At 38.9% G+C, this 25,906-nt stretch overlaps 2 protein-coding genes across 4 annotated transcripts in view; one reads left to right on the top strand and one right to left on the bottom strand.

The window, feature by feature from the left end:
- CTNNA1 (catenin alpha 1) overlaps positions 1-25,906 on the bottom strand; it is a 300,857-nt gene that overhangs the window by 54,733 nt on the left and 220,218 nt on the right. The gene's annotated exons all lie outside the window — the stretch shown is intronic.
- Positions 35-24,967, top strand: LRRTM2 (leucine rich repeat transmembrane neuronal 2). Its single transcript, XM_026508086.4, has 2 exons — positions 35-7,090; positions 7,435-24,967. Exons 1-2 carry the CDS (start codon positions 7,087-7,089, stop codon positions 8,979-8,981), a joined length of 1,551 nt encoding a protein of 516 aa, XP_026363871.1. The 5' UTR covers positions 35-7,086; the 3' UTR covers positions 8,982-24,967.

Below are 25,906 nucleotides of genomic sequence, written 5' to 3'. Positions count from 1 at the left end.
GACAATTATCATATAGTTTCACTCATATGTGGAATGTAAGAAATAGCACAGAGGATCATACGGGAAGGGAGGGAAAAAGTAATGGGAAGAAATCAGAGAGGGAGACAAACCATGAGAGACTCTGAACTATAGGAAACAGAGGGTTGCTGGAGGGGAGAGGGTGGGGGACGGGGGTAACTGGGTAATGGTCATTAAGGAGGGCATGTGATGTGATGAGCACTGGGTTTTATAAGCAACTGATGAATAACTAAACTCTACATCTGAAACTAATGATGTACTCTATGTTGACTAAGTTTGAATTAAAAATAAATGAATAAATAAAGCAAACAGATATACAAAGTTAAGTACATGAAGGTCATAAAATAAGGCCTTAATTTTGAAACTGCTAATAACCCAGGGGAAAAAAGAACTAGGATGACTCAACTGTGAGGATACTTCAGAAGGATTTTTATGCTCAGTTGGCTAGGAAAATCAGGCTAAGATTTGCTGATAAACCAGGACCTCTTTTGATTTCTATGTTGATTTAACAACAACAAAAAAGGGCCAAGCCCGATCTGAAGCCTGATCCCACGACCATAAGATCATGACCCGAGTCGAAATGAAGAGTCGGATGCTCAACCGACTGAGCCACCCAAGTGCCTCCCAAAATTAATTTCTTTAATTAAAAAAAAAAAAATAGCTTACAAATCTTTAAGAAAATTACCAATTCCACATGGAAATGACAAAATGAAATACACAGTCCACAGAAAAGAACAAAAATGATAACACACCTACATACAAAATGTTGTTCATTGTTACTCATAAGTAAAGAGAAACAAATAAAAGAAAGCATTTTTCACCTATTAGAGTCCCAGATATTGTTAAATATGGTTTGGGGGTGGGAAAGGAGGTGGTAGGATGGTTAGTGAACACTTACGGACCTCTGGGGAAGTATGGAATGGTTTAAAACTGTTTGGAAGGCAATGTGGCAATGTCTATCAATTTTAAATATACACACTCTGTAACCCAGTGATTTTATGGTTAGGAATTTATATATAAACTTGCCTAAGGATGTGAAGATACTAAAAGGATATTCATTTTCTACTGTCTGCAAAGGCCAAAATCCTCAAACTACATGTCCATAAATTACAGTAGAGCCAGCCATACAAGGGAAAAACTATGAAGCCATTAGACAGACAGACCCCCTCACCATATACACATACACAAAACAAGCAGCAAGTCAGAATCAGCTCCCATAGGATGTCAAGCCTTAGCAGTACTCTTTCAGCAATATGGGTTCATCTCAAGCCCAGCTATAATGTTGACATGCTGTTATAAGCCTTTCACAGTAAGAAATGATCTTTTTCTCTTTGGGCCAAATTTTTGTTATTGATTTTCTTTGCACTGATGATATCACATGTTCAAATTTTTTGTTTGTCTTAGCACATGTCACTATCCTTCTACCCCGGATTTTTGAGGGAATGACATTTCTAAGATTCAGCAATGAAAACTGATAGCATCTAGCCAATATACATGCAAATTCACCCCTTTAAGTTTAGCCAACTGGGTCAAAGCCTCTAACACTGAAAGGGATTCTTTGAAGAAAATATGAATGGGTATCTTAACTCTTAATTCTGTTCTGTGCAAATGGCTTTGTATACCTGTGAGCCACCTATGTTGACAGGAAGAAACACGTCTAAAGAGAAAGCTACTTGGAAATGGAGAGGGAGAAGCAGGAAGGACAAATCCAAACTTGGCTGAATTTCAGAGTAAAAAAATGAAGCCTGCCACATGCAGACAGATGGGGGAAACACGAGGAAGCCACTGTGCAAACAGTTAAAAAAACGGGCTTGGCAATACAAATTTCAATCAGTCTATGCATTAATCAAGACTTTAAGATAGTTCTGTTTGGTCTGAGGTCTATGGTAGGCGAAATAAAGATCTCCATGGCTGAAGTGTACCTCTGCCCAAACTTCTATGAAAGATTATCCCTCACCTAATGTCTGACTCAAGTGTATCACCCCAAGATTTACCGCTGAATTACCTAGCCCTGGACACAGAATAAAACACTAGCACAAGAGAATTAGGCTGTTACCCGATCCTAGCCCTGCCACCCCCACCAGCAACAATTACCAAAAAACACATGCCTCCAAAGCTAGAAGAAATCCCTAAATTTGTAAGTTACAGCATCAAAAGGAACACAGTTCACCATCACTGCGGAACCATTACTCCTTCTTTCTGCTTTCTCAGTTATGTTTACTAACAAGAGAACAAAAGGACTTTTAAAAATCAAAATCAATGGTAGGGATAGGGACAAAGATCTAGTAAAAAATGGGGATTCTTGGCCTTATGTGGACAACTTACTTTTAAAAGAAAGATTCCCAACCACACACCTATTTATTTATTTGCAACAGTGGTCTAGGGAACACCCAGATTCCAGGAGCCTAGCGTTCTGAATGCTCTCAGATCCTCCAGCTCCACCTGGGACTATCAACCACTCTTTAGTCCATCCCAACATGATAAACTGGTAAAGCCATCGATCCTTATGTATTCTATCCGCCTTTGTCATGTATGTTTTGTTTCTTGGGAAGATAACAAGCTAATGTTCAGCATGAACCTCAATGGTTTTTACTTTTTTCTAAATAGCAAACCAGGGACGCCTGGGTGGCTCAGTCGTTAAGCGTCTGCCTTCGGCTCAGGGCGTGATCCTGGCATTCTGGGATCGAGCCCCACATCAGGCTCCTCTGCTGAGAGCCTGCTTCTTCCTCTCCCACTCCCCCTGCTTGTGTTCCCTCTCTCGCTGGCTGTCTCTCTCTGTCAAATAAATAAATAAAATATTTATAAATAAATAAATAAATAAATAACCAAATAATTTAAAAGAACAGTCATATCTTTCCCCCAAATACATGCAGTTTGAAAGCAGTGAACAACTCTAGGATTTGCCATAATGTTCTCTCATCTTCCTTCCTTCTTCCCTCCAAAAGAAACCCTCTTACTCTAATCTAGGCCCAAATATGAGGTTGCCAACTAAGAACCCTAAAAGGGTTCTTAGCAGGGGATATATTCAGACCCAAAAATCTAGGACCTCCACCCAAAAAATGACTATCACTTTTTGATAAACGTGAGGAGATCTTCCCAGTAGCGATCAAGACTGGCAGCAACAACGTTTATTTTAACATACTTCTCCCGAGCACCTATGTGCAACACCACTGGTGCTAGAGATATTACAATTTTTGGATTTGGGAATGATTAAAGAAACATTTGACTTTTTAGCATAATGCAAAATCAAGCTCCGGCTCTACCACAAATGAACAGAAAATTCCATGTATCCGTACATCTGCCTCTCCAAGCAGGGAAGTAATTCTCCCTCATCAGCAACACACATTAAAAGCAAACTTTACTCATGCAGAATAATGCACGTAACTACAGCACCTAAGCCCTGACGCTTGACTCATATACTTTTGCTTAAAACCGTTCACAGAGAGGAGTGATGAGTTAGATTTTGCTTCTCCTTTGCCTTGTCACAAACAACAACAAAGCAGTGAAAACTTAAACAGATGATATGGATAGTGCTTTCCAGAGGTTGTACTGCCACTTTAATTACGTCAAAGGCATATGTATGGAGAATAAAGCTGCCTAAAATGAAACCAAAAATAAGTTTAATTCAGAAAGAACATGGATCTCTGTTTAGTCCTTTGAGCTAAAGAAAGATAAAGATCAAAAAATGATGCAAAATTCCATCAACAGGAACCATGTATTCCACCAACCTTAAGACAAACACCGTATCTTCTTTGGTTCCACAGACTGAACCTTGTGAACCCAAAGAGAAGGCAAGTGAGCAAGATGACTGGTGACTTAGAAGGACTCTGGGTACCGTGTATTACTGCCTACCTTCTCCGGTGCATTACTGCCCACTTCTCCAGATGCGTCAAAAAATAATTACTCTTGATTGCACTGGTGCTTCTCTGGGCAATTTCCCTTGCCCACAAATCTGGTCTAATAGTGCTGGGATAATGTAATTTAAGCATTTTCCATTTGTTAATATATAAGAGGTAGGCAAGCAGACTAGAGAGCAGAAAGGAACCAAGAGTCTAAGGGGAAGGAGATGCTCTTCCTTCTAAATTTTCACATACAACTCATTCCTAATTGTGGTTGCTCTAATCCAATTGACTCTAATGCTTTTCTCCACATGGAACTAAAGTGGTTACTTCAGGGAAGAATTTAATCCAGTTCCTCCTGGCTGGCGAAGTTTTGTTTTTTTTTTTTTTTTTTTTTTTTAAATCAGAGAGTAGCTGACTTCATTCAGTAAGGGTATTTACAGTATCCCAAGGGCTGCTTTTCCTTAAAAAAAAAAAAAAAAAATTAAAAGAGACAACCTTTATCAGACTCCCACTCCTTAGATGTTTTGGGAGAAAGTTCCTGTAGAGCAGGAAACTCTGTAACCCAGGATCACAGGCCCTGTAAGAATCTGATTGAAACCTATTCACAGAAAAATGCACAAGCAACAAAATTCTACAAACCAGTCTATGGACCCAGGTCAAAAACTTCTGGCCTACAGACAGACAAGACTTTGGAAAAGATGACGGTCAGTGGGGGGAGTGGCATCCTTCAGGTCTAAAACAGGACCTCTCCGTTCCTTAACCAGCAAGCAGGGAAATGGTGGGAGTACTATTGCAGGCTCATTCTTAAATGTGGGGTTCCACTCATGGGCAGTTTTGGCTCAGGAGCTTGGCTCTGGCCTGGGGACGCACTGCAGTCTATGACTGTCAAATCTTTCCTTCCTCTTTCCTTTCAGAGGTATCAGACGTGCCCTGTGGCCTAAAGACTCCAGTGGCCCTCAGAGTATTCCTACTGTCTTCTCCCTCCTTTTATACCTCCAATGCACTTTCCAAATAAAATTCGAATACTTCTAATCCATCTTCGGGTCTGCTTCTAAGAAGACAGACTATACAACCTGCAGTTGCCGATGTTTTCATTGCACCTTCACGCAAGGCCGTGAGGACGGGACCTTCGATTCTTCCAATTCTCACTCCAGTATTACCCTTCAACAAAGGAACTACACCTCTTAAAAGGACGACTTCTTGCCCAGTGGAATGAAGCCAATGATGTTCTGGTTTCACAGACACCATGGGTTGTTTTGAAATTTTTGCCTCCAGGTTAAGCACCAATGGTATGACAGAAATTGGTATGGAAGGCCAAATTAATATAAGGTTTAACGTGTAAAAGGCCTTACATTTGTCAGGCCTGAATATATGGCCCTGACTAATGCTAGAGCAATCTTTCACATTTACACTATATTAAACATGGAACTGGGGACGCCTGAGTGGCTCAGTCGCTTAAGTGTCTGCCTTTGGCTCAGGATCCTGGGATCTAGCTTCACGTTGGGCTCTCTGATCAGCAGGAAGCCTGCTTCTCCTTCTCCCTCTGCCCCCCCACTCCTGCTTGCTCTCTCTCTCTCTAGTGAGCTCTCTCTCAAATAAATAAATAAAATCTTAAAAAAAAATAAACATGGAACTGTAAATTCATAACCAAGTTCTGACAAGTGATGACACTATTCGGCAGGGAGAAGACACAGATCAAGTAAAAACAGCCAAAGCAAAAATCCTATTCCAAAGTATGAGTGACCTTCTGTATTCACAAGAGAGTCCAACAAGAGTGAGTATTAGACTCAAAGTCAGTTCTTAAGTGTGCCGGTAGGATCTATTAAGTATGCAAATGTTCTGTTACATGGGTGCCACAATGCCCCAAATCGTGCTCAGTTGCTCAGCTGAGCAACTCCTTTCAGTGGAAGGAGCAGGTGAGACTCTGGAGGTAAATACGAGGGGCTACACCAGAATCCAACCATGCTCTATCACTTGTCCTAAATCACTTCTGTTCCACGGTTAATGTTTATTTAGGGCACTCAGTATTAAATGACAGTATCACCCTAACCTTTTCCCTAGTAAGACATCTAGAGATCAAATCAGCATTATTTTTCAATCAGCACTATGATTAAAACATTGTTATAAAATGAGACAGAAAAGGAGAAATCTTTTTAACTCAAGTTCCCCTTCAATTCTCAAGGAGCAAAGTAACCAAACACTTTGTATTGTAAGGTTTTTCCCCCCCTCTTTATTCGTGGTTTATGATGTTAAGCTCCTAATGACAAAGAAGCCAAGCCCACCTGGCTAGTTTTCCAACACATCTAAAGCAAATCACAGTCATACTTCTATTTTAACCAAGCATAACAACAAGGTGATTGAGTAGCTTTCCAAACTACCGGAGCAGCAGGCACTACCTTGCATAGGCTGGCGTTAAATCTGCACTTCATAAATCGTGCAGGCTCCTGCCCATTTAGATGATCTCTCTCTGCAGAATCGGCAGTCTAACACTGGCTCTTCCAAGCATTAAAAATCATCACTCTGCTATCCCAACTCACTGTTCAGATGGGTCTTCCTGAATGCAGCCTTTATTATAACCTCACTGTTGCTTCCTACACTGAAGGAATACCGTGTTTTTAAGTCAGGGGTTCTCTTTCTCGCTTTATTATAATCAAGGGGTCTTACAGCGACCCCGATACTGTTACAAAGCACGGTGCTTTATAACAGTAAAGCTTCTGGAAAACCCAAACAAAAGACACGTCACCCGGTGACGTCAGCCTATATACAGTTCTGTGTGGTCGCAGCACATAAGCAATTCCATTCTTGTGCCGTTTCTCGGAAAAGCTTTTCAGTAAATGCACTCATGCTGCTCCAGGAGCTCTTCTCTGCAACAAGCCGCCCATCTGCCATCAACAAGTTAAGACCGAGAGAACTAACGGCTGCGGAAAAGAGAGACCGAAGCTTTGATTAACCAGCTGAGCAGTTAAAGGAGGACGAAATTAATAACTTACATTCAAAACTGATTTAAAGAAGCAGAGAGGACAGAGAAAATGAAACCAATGCTTTCGAGAGGAATATCCTAAGGAAAAAAATAACTCACCCTGGTGGATTCTATTTTCCTCAGAAAGCCTGGGACACAGAAAACAGGAAACTGGTCAAAGGCTCCTGCATGTTAGAGCCTTTTACAGACTCACTGCGTTGAGTCTAACAACCGCGACTGAATGCAGCCTCCAATGTGCTCAGAAGAATGGGTAAGTCCATGCGTTTATGTGTCTTGTACAGTCAGCAAGGAATCATGCTTTTTAAAATAAGCCACTGGACATGTTTTATGAGGGAAATCACTGTCAAATTTTTGGATTTTGAGGTTTAGGTAAAAGCATATATAGCTAATGACAGAATATGCTCTATCTTTTCTCCTAATGGCTTAAGTTTTGCTCTAGTCATACTAACAAGGTTAGTTTTCCTGCAGCAAATGAAAAATAAGTTATATGCAGTGAAATCTTTCGCCATAATGTTGTTGTTGTTTTTTTAATAGCTCATACATTCTGCTGAAAAATATCCTATCTTCTTGTTTTCCTTAAATTATATTCTGCAGGCTTACATTTCAAGTGGCCATTAGGGGCCCCTATGCTGGCAGCAATATATGCAATGAGTATGGTTTTAAAAATGCTGCCTGCCCTGGGTATGGCGTGTCCACCCAAATGCCGCTGCGAGAAGCTGCTCTTCTACTGCGACTCTCAGGGCTTCCGCTCAGTGCCAAACGCCACAGACAAGGGCTCTCTGGGCCTGTCCCTGAGGCACAATCACATCACAGAGCTCGAAAGGGATCAATTTGCCAGCTTCAGTCAACTTACCTGGCTCCACTTAGACCACAATCAGATTTCAACAGTAAAAGAAGATGCTTTTCAAGGACTATATAAACTTAAGGAATTAATCTTAAGTTCCAACAAAATATTTTACTTGCCAAACACAACTTTTACTCAACTGATTAACCTGCAAAATTTGGACCTGTCTTTTAATCAGCTGTCATCTCTGCACCCAGAGCTCTTCTACGGCCTTCGGAAGCTGCAGACCTTGCATTTACGGTCCAACTCCCTGCGGACTATCCCAGTACGTCTGTTCTGGGACTGTCGTAGTCTGGAGTTTCTGGATTTGAGCACAAACCGTTTGCGGAGTTTGGCTCGCAATGGATTTGCAGGATTAATCAAACTGAGAGAGCTTCACCTAGAGCACAACCAGCTGACGAAGATTAATTTTGCTCATTTCCTACGGCTAAGCAGTCTGCACACACTCTTCTTACAATGGAACAAAATTAGCAACTTGACATGTGGAATGGAGTGGACCTGGGGCACTTTAGAAAAGCTAGACCTGACTGGAAATGAAATCAAAGCCATCGACCTGACAGTGTTTGAAACGATGCCTAATCTTAAAATTCTCCTCATGGATAACAACAAGTTAAATAGCCTTGATTCCAAGATCTTAAACTCCCTGAAATCCCTCACAACCGTCGGCCTCTCTGGCAATCTGTGGGAATGCAGCCCTCGAATATGTGCATTGGCCTCCTGGCTGGGCAGTTTCCAAGGTCGGTGGGAACATTCTATCCTATGTCATAGCCCTGACCACACCCAAGGAGAGGATATACTAGATGCAGTCCACGGATTTCAGCTCTGCTGGAATTTATCAACCACTGTCACTGCCATGGCTACAACTTATAGAGATCCAACCACTGAATATACAAAAAGAATAAGCTCATCAAGTTACCATGTGGGAGACAAAGAAATCCCAACTACTGCAGGCATAGCAGTTACTACTGAGGAACACTTTCCCGAACCAGACAATGCCATCTTCACTCAGCGGGTAATTACAGGAACAATGGCTTTATTGTTTTCTTTCTTTTTTATTATTTTTATAGTGTTCATCTCCAGGAAGTGCTGCCCTCCCACTTTAAGAAGAATTAGGCAGTGCTCAATGATTCAGAACCACAGGCAGCTCCGATCCCAAACACGACTCCATATGTCAAACATGTCAGACCAAGGACCGTATAATGAATATGAACCCACCCATGAAGGACCCTTCATCATCATTAATGGTTATGGACAGTGCAAGTGTCAGCAGCTGCCATACAAAGAATGTGAAGTATAATACCGACCTGTCGTCAAAAATTACATCAGATAAGTAACCTATTTTACATAGTAGGGGCTAAATACATACCTAATTTTTACCAATGGTGACATTAAGCCTAATTTTCCAAACCAAGTGGAGACTTAAGTTTTTGAAGTGTTGAAGTATTTTTAATTTTTTTTTAATGAAACCATATTTTAAGTGTTATATGAAGCAAAGCTCATATTAATTTGCACTCTTGTTGCAAAGTCTAAAAATGCTTACTTCAAAATAAGACATTTCATGTATGTAATTATAAACTATCACGTGTAAACATTTACACTAAGGTCTCCATACGCTGTTTTTTTCTACTGAAAACAGTTTGGAAAGAAGCTACTGAGCAGAAAAAGATACGGATCAATACTTGTTAAATCACTGCTCTCCATCCCAAGTACCACAACTGGCTTGCTGCTTAAAAGGAGGCTTAGCAAAGTTCTCTTGTATGATAATTTGGTATTTACTCAAATCTACAATTAACTGCCAGTGTGGGAAGTAAAATTTTATGTATGCTGAAGACTGGTAAATATTAAACATTCTTCTTCCAGAGTTTTTGCCTGGGTTGGTAGATACTATCGAAGTCCACATTATGAAATCAGAACCCTTTATGTAATTCTAATAAGCTGAGTGACTCTTTAATATATTTAAACAATGAATCCAAGTGATTGTGAAAAGGTCTCATTACAATGAAATCAATAGTAAATAATTACACTGACTTCATGTGATACATCTCTAGTTTGACTTATAATGGAAATGTTGATTTTTGTGGCATTTAGACAATTTTTTAAACTAGTATTAAATCACCATTTTACTAATTAGTTTACTAAATCCTATATTTACATTTACATGTAAAAAAAGATTTAGAAATTATTTTGGAGAGAAAAAGAGATAAACTGAGTCAATTTAACAATCCTGTGACCTGCTCCCTCTAGTTTGAAAGCACACACACAAATTCTCTCCCTCCCTCCAAGATCAAAGATGCCTTGACAAAGGGGTTTAAACCCCTTTCTGCTGCCTTTTCCTGATCTTCAAACCTCAAAAAGCCAAATTAAAAATAATTGGCTAGCAACAGGCATAACACTGTTTCTCGCTAGAACATAGTTTAATGGAACCAAGAAAAAATCACTTTCTATATATTATATGTTAAAATGTGATTGTTTAAATACCTATCCACACCGTAAGAGCAGTTCCTTCTAAGTGAAGGGAACAACATATCACTGAGGCAAGCCTTCTCATGGGAGAACACTGTACATGCCTATGCAGCCACACAGTGGTAATGCAAAGGTGGCATGGAGGTGAAGGGATGAAAGGGAAAGGCAGCATTTTGAAATGTGACCCACAGAAACAGTTAGCTTAAGTTAAAAGGCAGCCAAGAGTAAGGCAAAGGGTAACTACACAATCTGCATCAAACAGGGCAAGGTCCTGGGGCCTGCAGCTGAAAAGGGGGGAGAGAGTGTTAATAGAAACATTCCATAATTAACAAATGATAACGATGCCATACTTTTCACGAAGAAGAAAAGAGCCACGAGTATTTCGTTTCTTTGATTATGATTTCTACAAAGAAACTATGACATATTTGGGATTCAGATCCAAGTCATCAATTCATATAGAATTTTTCCATAAATGAGGTTCCATGTACGTAGTAGCAAAACCCATTAAATTAGACTGACTTAATTTTAGAAAAATGAGCATTTCTACAAGTGACATTGACTGTATGTGAAAAAAAGGGATATATGCTTACAGAAAAACCACTACCATTAAAAAAAAAAAGGTTATCTTTCCTTTAAAATGACCATTAATACGTTATCTTTCTATTCAAGACATATTTTCTTCTCAGGATTGAACTGCAAACATGCTAAGACTACAGTTTAACCCATGAAATTTAATAGTAATTTTCTTCTTCTTTAATACCGAGAGAGGGGTGTCTACCTATATTTCAAAGAAAATGTGTATCAGTAAAAAAGCAGATGAGATCACAAATTAAGATTAAAATGTGCTCTCTATATTTTTTAGGGTGGGTAGATTAGTTTGGCAAAGTCTCAGCCCAGCTGTGTTCAGCTGATCTTGAGCGGTGAGCATTTCATTTCTTATTAAACCAGACCCTGGGCCTGCCTGGGCAGAGACAGAAGCTGATTTTACGGCATAGAGCACAGCTCACTGCTTCCCTATGGAGGGGCTGGATCAGAAGTCCCATTACAAATGAGAGCTCCATGAGCTAAAATTTACCAACCCATTTAATCAGGGTAACCATGGCCATTTGTCAGGGCACAGTTCTGTCACAATACAACTGTGCCCTGAACACACAGACTCCACTAGCCCTGAAGGATAGCACTGGAGTATTTTCCATCATTTCATCCACAACCAACATTAATTGAAACTGTGAAGAGAAGGATGAGAAATATGGGCTGAGAATTCCCACATTAATCTTAAAGATTACCTTTAGTAAAATGGACCATCAACTGACAAAATCCTTAATGTATGTAGAAAACTAAATTGGGAAAGCAAGCCATTCAGTAAATTCTGGGGAACAGCATAGCAAAGCCACTAAGGAATACTTTCCAGTCAAAAACTATAAAATGTTTTGCCCTCCATTTTTTTTGGTAATGCTCTCAGAGAAAAGTAAGTAACAGTGCCAGACAGCATTTTCCTTTTTCATTTAAAGTGCAAACTTCCCTTTTCGAATGCCTGTAGAAGGCAGGATTCCATTTAATTTTGGCCTATTTGTGTTTCGGTATCGGCACAGGTTTGAAGATGAGACTGTTAGTCGTATGTCCTCTCTTTACCAACTGGCTAGGGTGTAAGAGCATCACAGCTACACTGCGGATCCTGGTAACAGGATGTTAGGGCTTTTGTTTTATCACTGTAGTCTTATCCTCTTCAGCACCCACCCCCCCTCCTAGCTCCGGTCTTTTTTCACTTTCAAGGGTAGAGGAAAATGACACTTAATCAAGAACCAGAAAAATAATTAAATCTCTCTGGAAAAAGAAAAGCTAAGAAGGCTATGATACTGTACCCACCTAGTAACCAAGAGCTTGTTGGGAATCGTTTATATTCATTTCTGTAGCTTGCCAGGGATTTCAATCACTTTTCTGAAATGAGAGTGGGCTGATAAATCTGCAAATCCACACACAACTCAGAGAATACCCACTGCCAACATCAAATAGCAAAGATACTAATTTTTTAAGCCAAAAATCTGCACTAACACATGTAATTTCTTAATGTGCCTAAGTTAATTTCTATACCAATTCAATGAATGGAATCGACTGAACTTTCCAACTCCACTAATTATTAAAATCCATCTGCTTATTCTAATGCTAGTCACCAAGAGCTAGACTCCATCTTTCCAATAAAAATGAGCCCTCTGCATCGCTAGGTCCAAATCCTAAAATTCAAAACAGGCATATCATTTTCTTAAGGCATACTTCCTACACATGCTATCAGGGCAAAAAGCTATAAATGCCTGATTCTCTCCCTAAAATGTAGACATCAATATGAAATTTTAAAAGAATATTTTGAGAAGCTGACTTACATGATCATTTTCCTAAGAGCAATACAGTAACAGACATTTCTCAAAAGTCTGTTTTGGGACATGATCTTCGTATTTTATTGGCTTAAGTGCTTCAACCAGAAAAAGACGAAGATAAAGATGATAACGTCATCTATAGGTAATATTTCTATTCTCAACCTAGGGCAAACTCACAGTACTTGAGTAAGGCCAAAAACACATAGAAAATGACTGTTCAAGCTTTCATACAGGTATTATAAACATTTGGAAACATCTGCTACTCCTTCAACTAACCTATTCTTCCTTGGTAATCTAAAAAAAAAAAATCTGATATATGGAATGTTTGGTGAACCTTCCTATCAAAACTGAGACTGGACACTTAAAGTATAGTCCAAACATATTGTGTTCAATCACCTTAAGAGCCATTTTTTTGTTTTGTTTTGTTTTTGCTGGGAGGTGGGCAACTGGGTTGGGGGGTGGGAAGAAAATACTATTATAATGGGGGCTGGTGGGAGGGTGATAACAAAGTGCAGTGTACAGGAAAGATTTGTTATTAAAATTGTGTATACTGTAAAAAGTGAACGTCTTTTTTTTTTAAGCTTTTCCTTGGTAGGCTCTCAATTTTGACATGTGAAACTTGAAAAACCATTTGTGACAGAGCAACCTTAAATGAACATTTGTTTTGTACCATATTCTCTACAATGCCAAATGTGCCAGTTGAGTAAAGGGCAGCTAATCGACTCTCTTCATTGAGAGAAAGGTTAAACTAAGCAAAGAACAAAGTAAAGGATGCGGTGGTGGTGGTTGGGCGGGGAGTATGGTGGGGAGAGCCCTAGCCAAAAAGCTACCATGCCAACAACTAGCAGTTATGCAATAAGAAGTTGCTCTGTCACAAGCCTGAGGGAGTGGACAAACCGCTATCCATGAGGATCACAGGGCCTAAAGCTGGCTTCCCACCTTCCCCAAAAGTGGACTGCCACTACATCCTGGGGAGCTTCAAAAAGATTGCCTGTACCCAGCAAACAGCGACTTGGCCTTGGGGATCCATTGGTGGGGCAGACACTAGCAGCACCTTACACACCATTCCTTGGAGGGATGTCCATAGGTGCTGACCATGCTGGGATTTCTAGGTTCCCTACATGACCTACTTGACCCTACTCTGAGATACCAGCTCAACAAATATGGATAGGGAAAAGGAAGGTAAGATTTTTTTTAGTAGCGTCCCTTGCTTGGAATAAACACCCCCAGGATAGGATGCTATTCCTGGGCAGCATGGATGGGAGGGGGGTTGTTACAGAAAGTGCCCTGGTCTCAAGGAATTGACTGCCAGGAGCTGCCACACTTGACAGGATGCGCTTGCTACTCTCTAGGCCCAGAGCAGTGCAGCAAGACCACAGGGGCAGGAAGAAACAAGGCCACCCCTTTGACCCAGGGATGAGGGGATCAGAGAGGCTAAGAGAGCTCTCACACCAGGAACCTTAGCAATAACGAGGACAGAGGCAGGAACCACAGAACAAAATTTTACTGTCAAACTCATCAAGTATGCACTAGAGGGCACAGGTGATGGTGGTTTCAAATTACACAAAGAATCGAATTCCTATACCTTATGGAGTTAAAAGAGCTTATTAACCTAATTCTCGTACATTTAAACCTTGAAAATCCCATGTAAAGCTACATCTCATTTCTTTATCAGTTATTTTAATTAGTTTTGCCTGTATGCCACAGCATTCTCAGGTTCCCACTCAAATTTATAATAGATTTCTTCAAGGTCTGTTTCAAGTGATTTTTTTTTTTCTTTTCTTTAAATATATCTAACCAGCTGGGTACTCAAATCTCCCTCAGACAAAATGTACTACAAATTGTCTTTCACAAAGAGAGAAGAGAAAGAGAGGTGAAAAATCATTGCTATTCCAAACATTGCTCCTCCTTAGCATGAATTCCTCCTCACTGGCGAAAGTTTTGGGAACACTCTTTAGGGACACATGTTGACCTGCCCTTCCCCTATCCACAGGGGACATTAAAGAGGAAGAAATTTCCAAAGGCAAGTACAATGAGGCACCCCATCCTGCAAAGTCTGCAAAATGAACATACACCCTCCCTTTATACATGGAGGCCCAAGAGCAAAGCCTAGCACATGGCCTCCCCACGCAGGACCTCCCACCAGAAATCCAACATGAAGGAGCATCTGTGAACAATTAACCTGAAGGCAGGGGCCAATGACTCTAACACCACGCTAAGACAGAAAACGACTCTTCCTTCACTTGAGAACCAGATTTTAAAACTGCAGTCCCAGAGACAAACCCAAAGCAGTTTTACAACTTTCAAGACATTTTACCAAAAACTATGGTAGAGAGATGTAAAAATGTCGTTAACTTCACTGACTGACTCTCTGTTCAAAATTGTGCTTGGAGCACAAGAATTCCATGTTTAGGCTATGGTTTTTGTACAAAAAAAAAAAAAATACACATGTACACATATTTATACACATATATACACACATACACATGTGTATAATATAAATTAAATATATATGTAAAACCCCTAGGTTGCTTTCTTTGAAAACTTAGACAAAAACTATACAGCCATTGCTATTACCCCACCTGCTTCATCATCATGAGAAGCAAAAACGTTTCTCCTGAGATAGACTAGAACATTTCCCATGGCCTAGCTGCCAAATACAGAGATCGCAACTGCTCAGCACCTTAAACCTTTGAAAACTATTTATCATTTCATATAACTTACTTCTATGAAGTCAAGGAAACATAGGATAATACATTCATATGTACTAAATGGTTCAAATAAGGATACGAAAAGATCAGAAGCAGGAATTCTTAACTCTAAGGGTCCAGGATATGTTTCATGGAATGAAGAACCTCTTGAAATTACAATGCAAGTATATTATGTATGTCTAAATATTTCACCAGATTCTAAAGGGTTGTGATAACTTATTTTTAAAAAGCCCTAGTAGAATAATGAAATAGCTATTTCTAGTATATACTAATTTGGACTTGATCTTCCTGGTGGCCAAGGCAAAGAACAAAACCAACAGCTTTCATCTGATAAAAGAAGCACACTAGTTTTCTTGGGGATAGAGACAACTTAAGTGCAAAACCCTGTGAATTATGTATAAAATAGAGTCAGTTGCAGGAATAAGAAAAAACCTCAGACAGTATCTCCAAGGAGATTATGAAGAACAGGCAAACTTGTTCTTCATGTAAATCCTTGAAAAAGTTAAGAGTAAGAAGCCTATGCAAGCATGTTGCATGCTTTGTGGTGACCCAAAGGTGAAGCCTATAAAGTCAGCAAGATTGAACGTTCACCCACTTGGGAGAGCAGTTCATGTTTCCTCCTTATTACATCCCTGGAACCCAAACTACAGTGTTCCATCACCTAAGAGACACTCAGTGAATATCTGCTCCAAGTCTTCTAGATGAGGAGTACAACTTAAAATAGAAAAATCTTCTAACTACATCATGAATGAAAAGAAGCACATTCCATGCATAATCTCTATTTGTGCTGATGATAATCATAAGTGTTATCCTTGGGTAAGAGTCTATAAGATGATAACTAATTTTCTGAGAAAGAATGCATTTAAATAGATAAAGCATTCAATGGTCTGATAACTATCAGAAATTTAACTGTCCCTTTAAAATTTAACTCATTCTATATCTATTAGAACACTTAGATTTCAACAAGAGTAAAGAGCACAGTGATCAAGAGACCTATTCCACACTTGTGCCTGTAACCGTGAACAAGTCCTTCAACCTCACTGTGCCTTAAGCTTCTCATCCCTAACAGGGAATTTAATAGTAGTAACAACCAAAGGGGAATTTAATCCACGTAAAGTACTGAGAACAGGCTGGAACACCATACAGGGTCAATAAATGCTTGCTATTTTTTTAATTGTAGTATGTGGAGAACTAGATGCAATAGATTCATCAAGTAGAGAATATAATCATATTAAAAATATGTTAGACCTCAGCATTAGTTCATGACACTCTCTACTTTCTAGTCTAACTTCCCTCACTAAGTTAATGTATAGTATCCAAAATGAAGACTGATAATAAGCAACAGCTTTTAATAAGCCAACAGCCTGAATACAATTTTTTTTATCTGGTACTGATATAAAACTAACCACATTATCTCTCGGTCAAGTAATCTGCTTTATAAAATGCATTATAATATTACACATGACATTACTTTGTCTCTATGAATCAAGGCTAAATTTCAAAAGATACAATCTCTAATTCCAAAATTTCTTCAGAGTAAGGTAGTCACTTAAAATCCAGTGATGTCTTTTTCCCTTGTTCAATAAAACTATATGTGACAACATATATTACCCATTATCACAAACAGATACTGTTTTTCAAAAGAAGAAATAATCTTATTGATATCTCAGTTTCTGACAATTTTAGGACAAAATACATGGCTGAGGATTAAAGATCACGATTATGTTTATTATTATTATTATTTTTGCTTAGAAGATAAATGCACATCAAGTCTACCACATAGAATTTAGGAAGAAGCCCATCTAACAGTGGCAGATTTGGTTTCTAGGCAGTTTTGCCAGAATTATTGATATGAAGGGAGGTATGAGAATTTAAAAACACAAAGATAACCTATCGTGCGTATATGAGGGTTATGTTACATGACTGCTGACGATCCTCCATATTACTAAAATATTAAATATAAAGCTTGCTCAGAATTAACCTGTCTGAATGAATACACACATTGAGTCTACCAGAAACTGCAGATCTTATGGCCCAGATTTTTTAAGATGAGAACTTCTTTCTTAGATTGTCTTTCCAAGATCATAATCCAGTTTATCCAGCAAGGAAGAACACTTTATCTCCTCCTTCATCCACAACTTTTCTCCATTTTCCCACATCTCTTGACACTGGGCTTGCTTTTTGATCTTCAGTCACCAGCACATTTATAAGCTTTTCCCATACCTGATTCTCCAAGGAAATTCCAAGGAAAAGCACCTTATTAGCAGAAACCATTCAGTTGCAGTATATCCAAAGCTGAGCACCAATCTTCATTAAAAAAAATACCCATAATTTTATTTTTTGAGAGAGAGAGCAAGCGCACACATGCATGAAGGGGTGGGGGCAGAGGGCGAGAAAGGGGGGGGAGAGAGAGAGAAAGAGAGAGAGAATATCAAGCAGACTCCATGCTGAGCATGGAGCCCAATGCAGGGCTTGATCTCATGACCCTGAGATCACAACCTGAGCCAAAACCAAGAGTCAGACACACTTAATGCCACTGAGGCACCTCAGAAATACTTCTAATTTTAAAGATACTCCTTGACTCCACAAAACTAAGTGCTTATCAGCTGCAAAATGATCTCCACAATTAGGGAGACACTAATAGAAACACAATCACTCACCTGAGTTGTCCTCTCAGTCTACCTTTCCCTTTGTATAAGACTCAAGTATTAAATAATGTTTACTCATTTTGTTTTTACTTTCAAAAAACCAGAGACAAAGTCATTTAAGAAAAGTACCCTTTTTGCATTAATAATTAGCATTCACTCTAGCTCTCTGACCAAATAAAATCCCCAACACCTTTCGCATCTTTAATATGAATAGTTATTTTACCGGTTTTATTTGGGGGTGGGGAAGGTGCCTTGGGGCAAAGAGGACATGGGTACACAGGACATGGTTGTGGAATTTTCAGAAATGTAGAATTACTGGGGTAACGAAAGGCCATAATCCTTACCTCCCTTATCTATGCTGCAAAATTTTACACCAGTTTTTTCAGGATTCCATAAAACTGGCCACAAAGAACACTGATTTTTCATGTGTAAGTACTTTCTGACAGTTTTGCTCCCCACAGGGAAAAGGACATGAGCATGAGGCACTGGTAATGCTAGGACTGCCCCACGTGGCACACACTAACAACTGAGTTCACAAGTGACCCTGACGGGGCTACTCCTCTCTCGGCAACCTCCCTCATTTTCCCTGGAAGTTCACGAGGAAAAAAAAAATACCAGCAGTGGGAAAGCAAGGGAAAAGAATCTACCACTCTCAGCACCCTCTTGTAGTCATCCAGAACAGTGCCGTATCACCACATCTCCCTCTTCTCTCCTGACAACCCATTCAGGCCAATGTGTGCAGAACTGCTCTCTAACACTTGCTGTCAACTTCCAACAACTAGAGCCCATTTTATTATTGTGTTAGAACTGCCAGTCTAACATTTATCTATTACTTTCCATGAAAACCTAACAGCAGGTGGTCAGGCATTCTCTCCCTTTTAAAGCAGCGTTTCTGAGATGTCGAAAAAAACATCACAATGTACAAATGATATCACCCATTTTGTGCTCACTTAAAAATTAGATGTGAGATGAATTACAGATAAAATGTGAAGAACCGAACAAACCATAGTTTATCTGAAGTCTAGCTAGTTGACATTCCCACCAAAGGCATCACCATAAGTTACTACAAAAACTATTAAACAAACGTATTTCCGTAAAAAAACACAAATCTACTAGCCTCCAAAAACACATAAATAATAATTTGAAAACTTCCTTTTAAATATTTTGTATCAATTTTTAAACACACACACACCACTACCCTCAGTTTAAATTGAAGGCAGGGTGGCCTGGGGATTAGACAAAATCCATGAAAGGCTACCTGCTTTATTCTGTTATCAACTAACATTTAAACTTATTGAACTCCAAACCTTGGTATATTGGAATTGAGAACATTATTTGGGAAGGGGAGAGATGAGAAAGATAAAGATTCAGTTTTTGACATACTAAAATCGAAATGTTTATTAGCCATTCAAGTAGAGATGACAAGTCCAGGGTAGAGATCTAGACTGGAAATATAAATTCTGAAATCATCATAGTAAACATGGGTATTTAAAGTCACAGACTGGAATGAGATTACCAGGGGAATGAGCATAGATGGACAAGAGACTCACAGAAACACACCTTCCTCCATCAGTCTGTGGTATATTTAAACGATATCTATCAAATGGCAGTCAACAAAAAAAAAACAATGCGTTTCAAGGGCAGCATCCCTTCAACATCAAAGCCACTTGAACAAATAATGCTCTATTGGAAAACGAATGGGAATAAGGTCAGCTTAATTCAGGAAAATGATCTTAAAACATTACCTATCAAAGAAATTGTTGCCAATTAAAGGTCTTCACATACACTGTTTTAGAAGTGAGAATGATTACTACCTAACAAGTCCATCATTCATGGAACCATTAAGAATGTACTCCATGCCAAGTAGGTGCAATGAGGTCAGTGCGATAAACTAAAGAACCAGTCGAAGATCATGGGACAATCAGAAGAGCAGGTTTTAATTTGGGGGCAAAGGTACAGCTAGCTCATGTACTTGAACTATGAGACAATCAAATATTCACTAAAAAGATAACCATATCTATCTCTGATAGTGGTTTGGGTTACAAAGTGTGTGTGCCCATCAAAACTCGTCAAATAGAACACTTAAAATCTGTACATTTCATTGTGTATAAAATTTTCCATAAAAAAACTGAACTCCAGTTAATGACACGCACGCTGCAGTATTTAGAGGTGAAGTATACAAGTGTCTGCAAACTGATTTTTAAAATACATTCAAACAAGATGGACACAGGGATAGATAAATATGTGATAAAGCACCTAACAAAATGTTAATCACAAAATCTAGGAAATGAGTGAGTGTGTGTGTGTGTGTGTATGAATGAGTGATCACTGTACAATTCTTCCAGCTTCTCTTTATGTATAAAAATTTTCTTAATAAAATGTTGGGAGGAAAGGAAAATACATATTTACAATTGTAATTTATAGTATTGACAATCTACACACTATTCCTCTCAATCAGACCAACTGTGTTACATGATGGTTAATAGTTTAGACTCTCGAGTCAGACTAGGTTCAAAATATAGCACATCCACTTGCTGCCTGTGAGACCTTGAGCAAGTCATTTATGCCTTAATGGTACATAACTCATGCTCTGAAGATTAAAGGGAATATGTGTATAAAAGCTGTAATATTTCCTGGCACACAGTAATTGCTAAAGCGTAAGCTGGATGATGATGATGATTACTAAGTATTTTTAAATATTTCAGCAAGTACTACTTCAACTTCCACTATGAGATAAAACAATATTCAACAAAGAGCTAACAAAAGAGAATCAGCCCAAAAATGTGAATTGGACAGTGCTACTTAAATTACTGATATTCAGAGAACGGGAAGGGCAATGAAGAATGTAGTGGAAAAGGAGCCTTTAACCTTCCTACAATTAAGTACCGACAGGATTTCAACATGGCTGGGTGCAGGGGTAGCCAGAACCCCCAATCTGACAGATACTACCAGTAAGTGCAGCTAATGTGTACCAAATGACAGGGGAACTCTGGGACCAGAAACAGTGCATAGATTTAACAAGGTCAGCAAGAGCAGCCATTCCAGATCTCTGGAGATGGCTGGGATACGGTGATCAAAGCAGTGATTTAAAAAAACGTATTCTGGCAATTTTCATTGTTCTGCTGATAAAAACAAAGCCCAGAACTTTGACTATCAAGAAGGGCTGCTAAGGAAAAAGGATAGGGGAAAGAGATTTATTTAAAGGACAGGCAAAGGGTAAGAACCAATGGTCAGCTGAGAAAGAACAAATGGCTCTCTCGAAGAGCCTGGCTCAAGAGAAATAGGCAGGAGGTTAGGGTATGAGGGGGAAAGGATGTTAAGAAATCATTTACTCACCAAGACGTGCTAAATTAAAAAGAGCCTCTGGGTTCCAGTATTAAATCTCGAGGTTTCACTATTAATCTCCAATCTAAACCTATTTTCTGAAAAGACAGTTTCTCCACATTTTCAATTTGCACCTTTCCCCCCCCCCAAGTGTCAATAAGGGCTTCCTCTTATGAAATAGACACAGAAAAGGCAGGACCGGTTTCTACTTTGTAAAGTATGAAGCAAAGCTCTTGCTAGGGTCCCACTCATTCTAGTAAAACCTACCCCTTTCCCACTCTTTATCATAGACTGTTAACATTTTTGCAAGATAAAGTTTTAAACTTTTAGAACAATCATTTCTGACTCCCTAATGTGGTGCAAATACTAAACAGAAACGCAGGAAGCCCAGTGTAGTGACAACCTGTTAATTTTACTCCCTCACATGCTACAAAAGAATCTTATTATAAGGTTTAATTTGTTACTTTCATATATAAGAGGTTCATTAATGGCTTCACTGTTAAAAACCTCAGTGGAATTGCTGTTTTTGTTAAAAAACTATGTGGTATGGCTGCCAATACAATCTTAATAAAAGCCCAAACCGTTATCTACCTCCCGTCTTAATAACAGAAATTGAAGATGAAACATGACATCTTAAGGGTTACACTTCAAAATCAACAACAAGTTTCAGTATTTCAGAATCCTTTCATTCCCTACCCGGATTTAATTCTATACTGTTTCTCGTTCCCTCCCCATAATCAAATACTTTAGTCTCCTTTAGAAATATCCTTTCAGAAATCATAATTACAAAACCTCTTCAATATGTCTCAAATATGAACATAACACTTCTTTTTTTCTACATATTGATATTATAATCAAGACTAGCTAATAAATTTCTCTAGTTGGGCAAACCGTGAAAATTATCAGATATTCAGACTTTTTCCAAGACTTAACAATTCTACATTAATTTTGATTTAACAAAAGTTGGGGAAAATTCAAATGGGGAGAAGCTACCAGGAATCAACTCTTGTTGCTTTTCTCCCACCTCTTCCTTTTTACAAGAAAAGGGACACACTATTCTCCCTGCTAAGAGAGTGACACAGTGGAGACCTTGTCTCCACCAACCAAGCGCTGTATGGAAATGTGGACACTCCGCAAACCTCCAGGGAACTGTCCACAACTAAGTACCACTGGTAAACAGCATTCTAAGCTTAAAGATTCAAACTCAACAACATACACATTTTTAGGAAATAGGCAGAAAAAAATGTTTTATCCAGTATGTGTTGGATTTTTCTATCACTGCTATTACAAAGGCATTCACTAGTAAATCTGCAATTTCCTGCATCCACAATAATATTTATATACAGGTACTACATATAAGGGCTGGCTCATTATCCTCCTTGGTTAAAACATAAAGGTTAAAAAGCTAGTAACAGATTTGTTCTTTGTAGGGACCAGCTTTGGTCTTCACATTCAACAATCCCAATGTATTTTCTCTATGAAACTGAAATTATCTGTCAAGGATTACAACTGGTACTCAAAACTCTGCAGGAATCAGTGAAAATGCATTGCCAGTGCTGTGGAGAAATCAAAGTGTATATCCCACAGGGTAAGAAATCCCTTTCCATACAGGATGACCTTATTAAAAAGCCATTACCTCTTTTAATGAACAGCATCTATACAGTATAAGGATAAGATGACATCACAATAAATAAGAACAAAAAACAAAAAAGAAAACTGGAAAAATGTCTACAAAAAGGCTCCACAGGCATTTTTTCCCTAATAGAGGGATCTAGTGGGTTCAAATAAATTCTGTCCTTAAAATCCCTTATTGTTTTCACTGTACCCCAAAATGTCTATATTTGACACTATTGCAGTTGGAGGAGATTGCCAAATCATTCTTTCTTTCTCCTCTTCTCCCACTTAAGTTTCTCTTCAGTGATGCCTGGTAGCCCACTCATTCATCCTTTCATTGTCTTTCCTTACTTGGGAGCTCTCGAGCATTTACACTTTTCACTTAAGTCTATGTAAAAGAGTGTGTGTGTATAGGCACAAGTACATGTGTTCAGTTAGGGAAAATGGAAGCAAAAAGACCCGAGATCAGGACAAAACAGCCTCTATTTATTTCACAGAGAAAGCCATTATTTAGCTCATTTCTTGTCAAAGATTTTCTTTTTTAACTTTGGCTCCTCCCTCTAAATTCGAGTCTTGTACCGGCCATTTTTACTTGATTAGAAAAAGAACCACTCACTTGAATATGTGTGGCGTCACATTCAATGCTCGCATTCAGAAACTTGTATATCTATAAATAAACTGCAGATATCCACACAAATTTTGCAGATGCGGGTAAAAATAAAAACAAAATAAATATTCTTAAAACTATTTACAAGTATAAAAATCCTGCAGATGTGATGTCAATGAGAACTGTGAAAGGCAGGTTTATCATATTTTGCTACAGAAGGAAAGGCTCTAAAACCATCACTACACCAGTTCCCTGACTGGTTGTCTTCCATCCATCCAAGTCAAATCAATTTTGATCTTCAACAATTAAAATGGCCTGTGTGAAAAGAATTTTTATAAAACCTAAAAGCTCAAACTCAGGCAACTAATCACTACCTTGTATTCAACCATGAAATTTTTACAAAGGAATCTATATTCACAATATGTCGATTTACATGAAACTCTCATTTGAAAAGTGAAAATTCCTTCCTAGAACCACTGAGTTCAATAGTCTTTTCTCCTTTTTTGTACTATTTCTACATTATGTTTCATACATACACACACACACACACACACACACACACACACACACAGAGCCACAGCATATTCCTTCTGAATATTTTGTTCCGTTCTTTTGTTTTTAAGGTTTTTTGTTTTTTTTTTTTAATTTTAATTTATTTAAGACAGAGAAAGAGAGAGAGCACAGGGGAGGAGCAGAGGGAGACAGAGAAGCAGGCTCACCGCTGAGCAGGGAGCCCAATGCCGGGCTCGATCCCGCCCTTATTTTTGTTCCATTCTTAAGCAAGAATTAGAAATACGCCTTTGCTGTACAGGTATGTTACACAGGTATGGAATTAAGATTTCTTTAATAAGAGTAACCACTAATGGAGGCTTAAGTCTCAAGCAGTAGCTATTACTGTAAGTAAATTCCTGATCTAATAAAACTGATTGAGCACAGGGGTACCTGGGTGGTGTAGTCAGTTAAGCATCTGCCTTTGGCTCAGGTCATGATCTCCCGGTCCTAGGCAGGGAAGGAGTCTGCTTCTCCCTCTCCTTCTGCCCCTCCCCCTCTCCTGGCTTGTGCACACTCACTATCAAATAAATAAATAACAACTTCAAAAAAATAACTGAGCACATATTTAGTAAATGTAGGAAATGTTCTATCATTTACCTATAAGCATTTCAAAGACCAAAAAGGAAAATAAAATCTGTTAAACTAAGTTTGGACCAATTGCTCAATTTAAACTCAAGTAAATATTTGCTAGTATAACTTAATATTTGACAAAGTCATATTTCAATTCACTAGAGGAAAAGATGGTCTATTTAATAAATAATATAAACGTAAGTCCCAGGGCACCTGGGTGGCTCAGTCAGTTAAGTGTCTGCCTTTGGCTTGGGTCATGATCTCAGGGTCCTGGGATGGAGCCCGGCATTACATCAGGCTCCCTGCTTGGCAGGGAGTCTACTTCTCTCTCTCTCCCTCTGCTGCTCCCCTGCTTGTGCGCTCACGCTCTCTTGCGCATGTGCGTTCTCAAATAAATAAAAATCTTTAAAAAAAAAAAAAAAGTCCCTATCCAAATGGAAGAAATATTAAGTTGGAGCACTTACCTCACACCAGGCAGATTTAAGATTGTGACATTATTTGTCCTGTGCCAATTTAGCTAATCTGGAACTACATTTCCCAGAAGTCCCTTTCCTACACAGTTCCACAACAGACTGGACCACATGAGACATCCCTGCATGAGATTTGGAAGGCAGAAATGAAGCAGCAAGCATCTTTCTTATGCTGGGAAGGTTGGTGCAGGTACAAGGTACTAATGCAGGTCACGCTGTAGCTTTGCTGGCTCATTGTGTTAGTATAGGCCACCAATCAAAACCACAACTCCTACAGGATTTTCTCCTTCAGTTTTGCTGACTTCTAGGTCAGGTGCATATCTAAATCTGTAATAAAGGAAGCCATCTTCCTCAGGAAATCTCTATCATCAGAGTTGGAGGCACAGATGTAGTAAGAGGCCAATATGAGTTTCAGACTGTCCTCATGAGGCCCAGCTCATGTTCCAGAGAGACCCTTTTTCACATGTACTACCTTTTCTTACAAACTGCATGCCCTGCTCACCTCTGGCTCCAGCACCAGATACAAAAGCAAAAGTGTCATACAAACTATTTAATCTGCTCCCATGGTTGCATAATGTCAAATCCCTATAATAAATTCCTTACGTCTTTCATAGTTGCTCTACTTCTGTGAATGAACCCTAAGTGACACAAAGATGTGTGTGTGTTTGTGTGCGCGTGTGTGTGCGTAATTAATCCAAGGTGGGAAAGGAATTTGTACCCTACAAAATCCCCTAGCCACAAAACAGAAGATTAACACACATAAATAAAAATAAAACCTAAACTTTGATACGGTGAAAAGGGGGAAAAAAGGAAGAAAGTCATATGCAATATCAAAAGGCAAATGACGGTTTTAGAAAAAATACATGCAATGCAGATGGGCAGATATTAGGT

Source organism: Ursus arctos, unplaced genomic scaffold (assembly GCF_023065955.2).
Source record: "Ursus arctos isolate Adak ecotype North America unplaced genomic scaffold, UrsArc2.0 scaffold_5, whole genome shotgun sequence".
NCBI lineage: Eukaryota > Metazoa > Chordata > Mammalia > Carnivora > Ursidae > Ursus > Ursus arctos.
The sequence above is the reverse complement of the archived record's forward strand: the minus strand, read 5'-3'. Positions and strand labels throughout refer to the sequence as shown.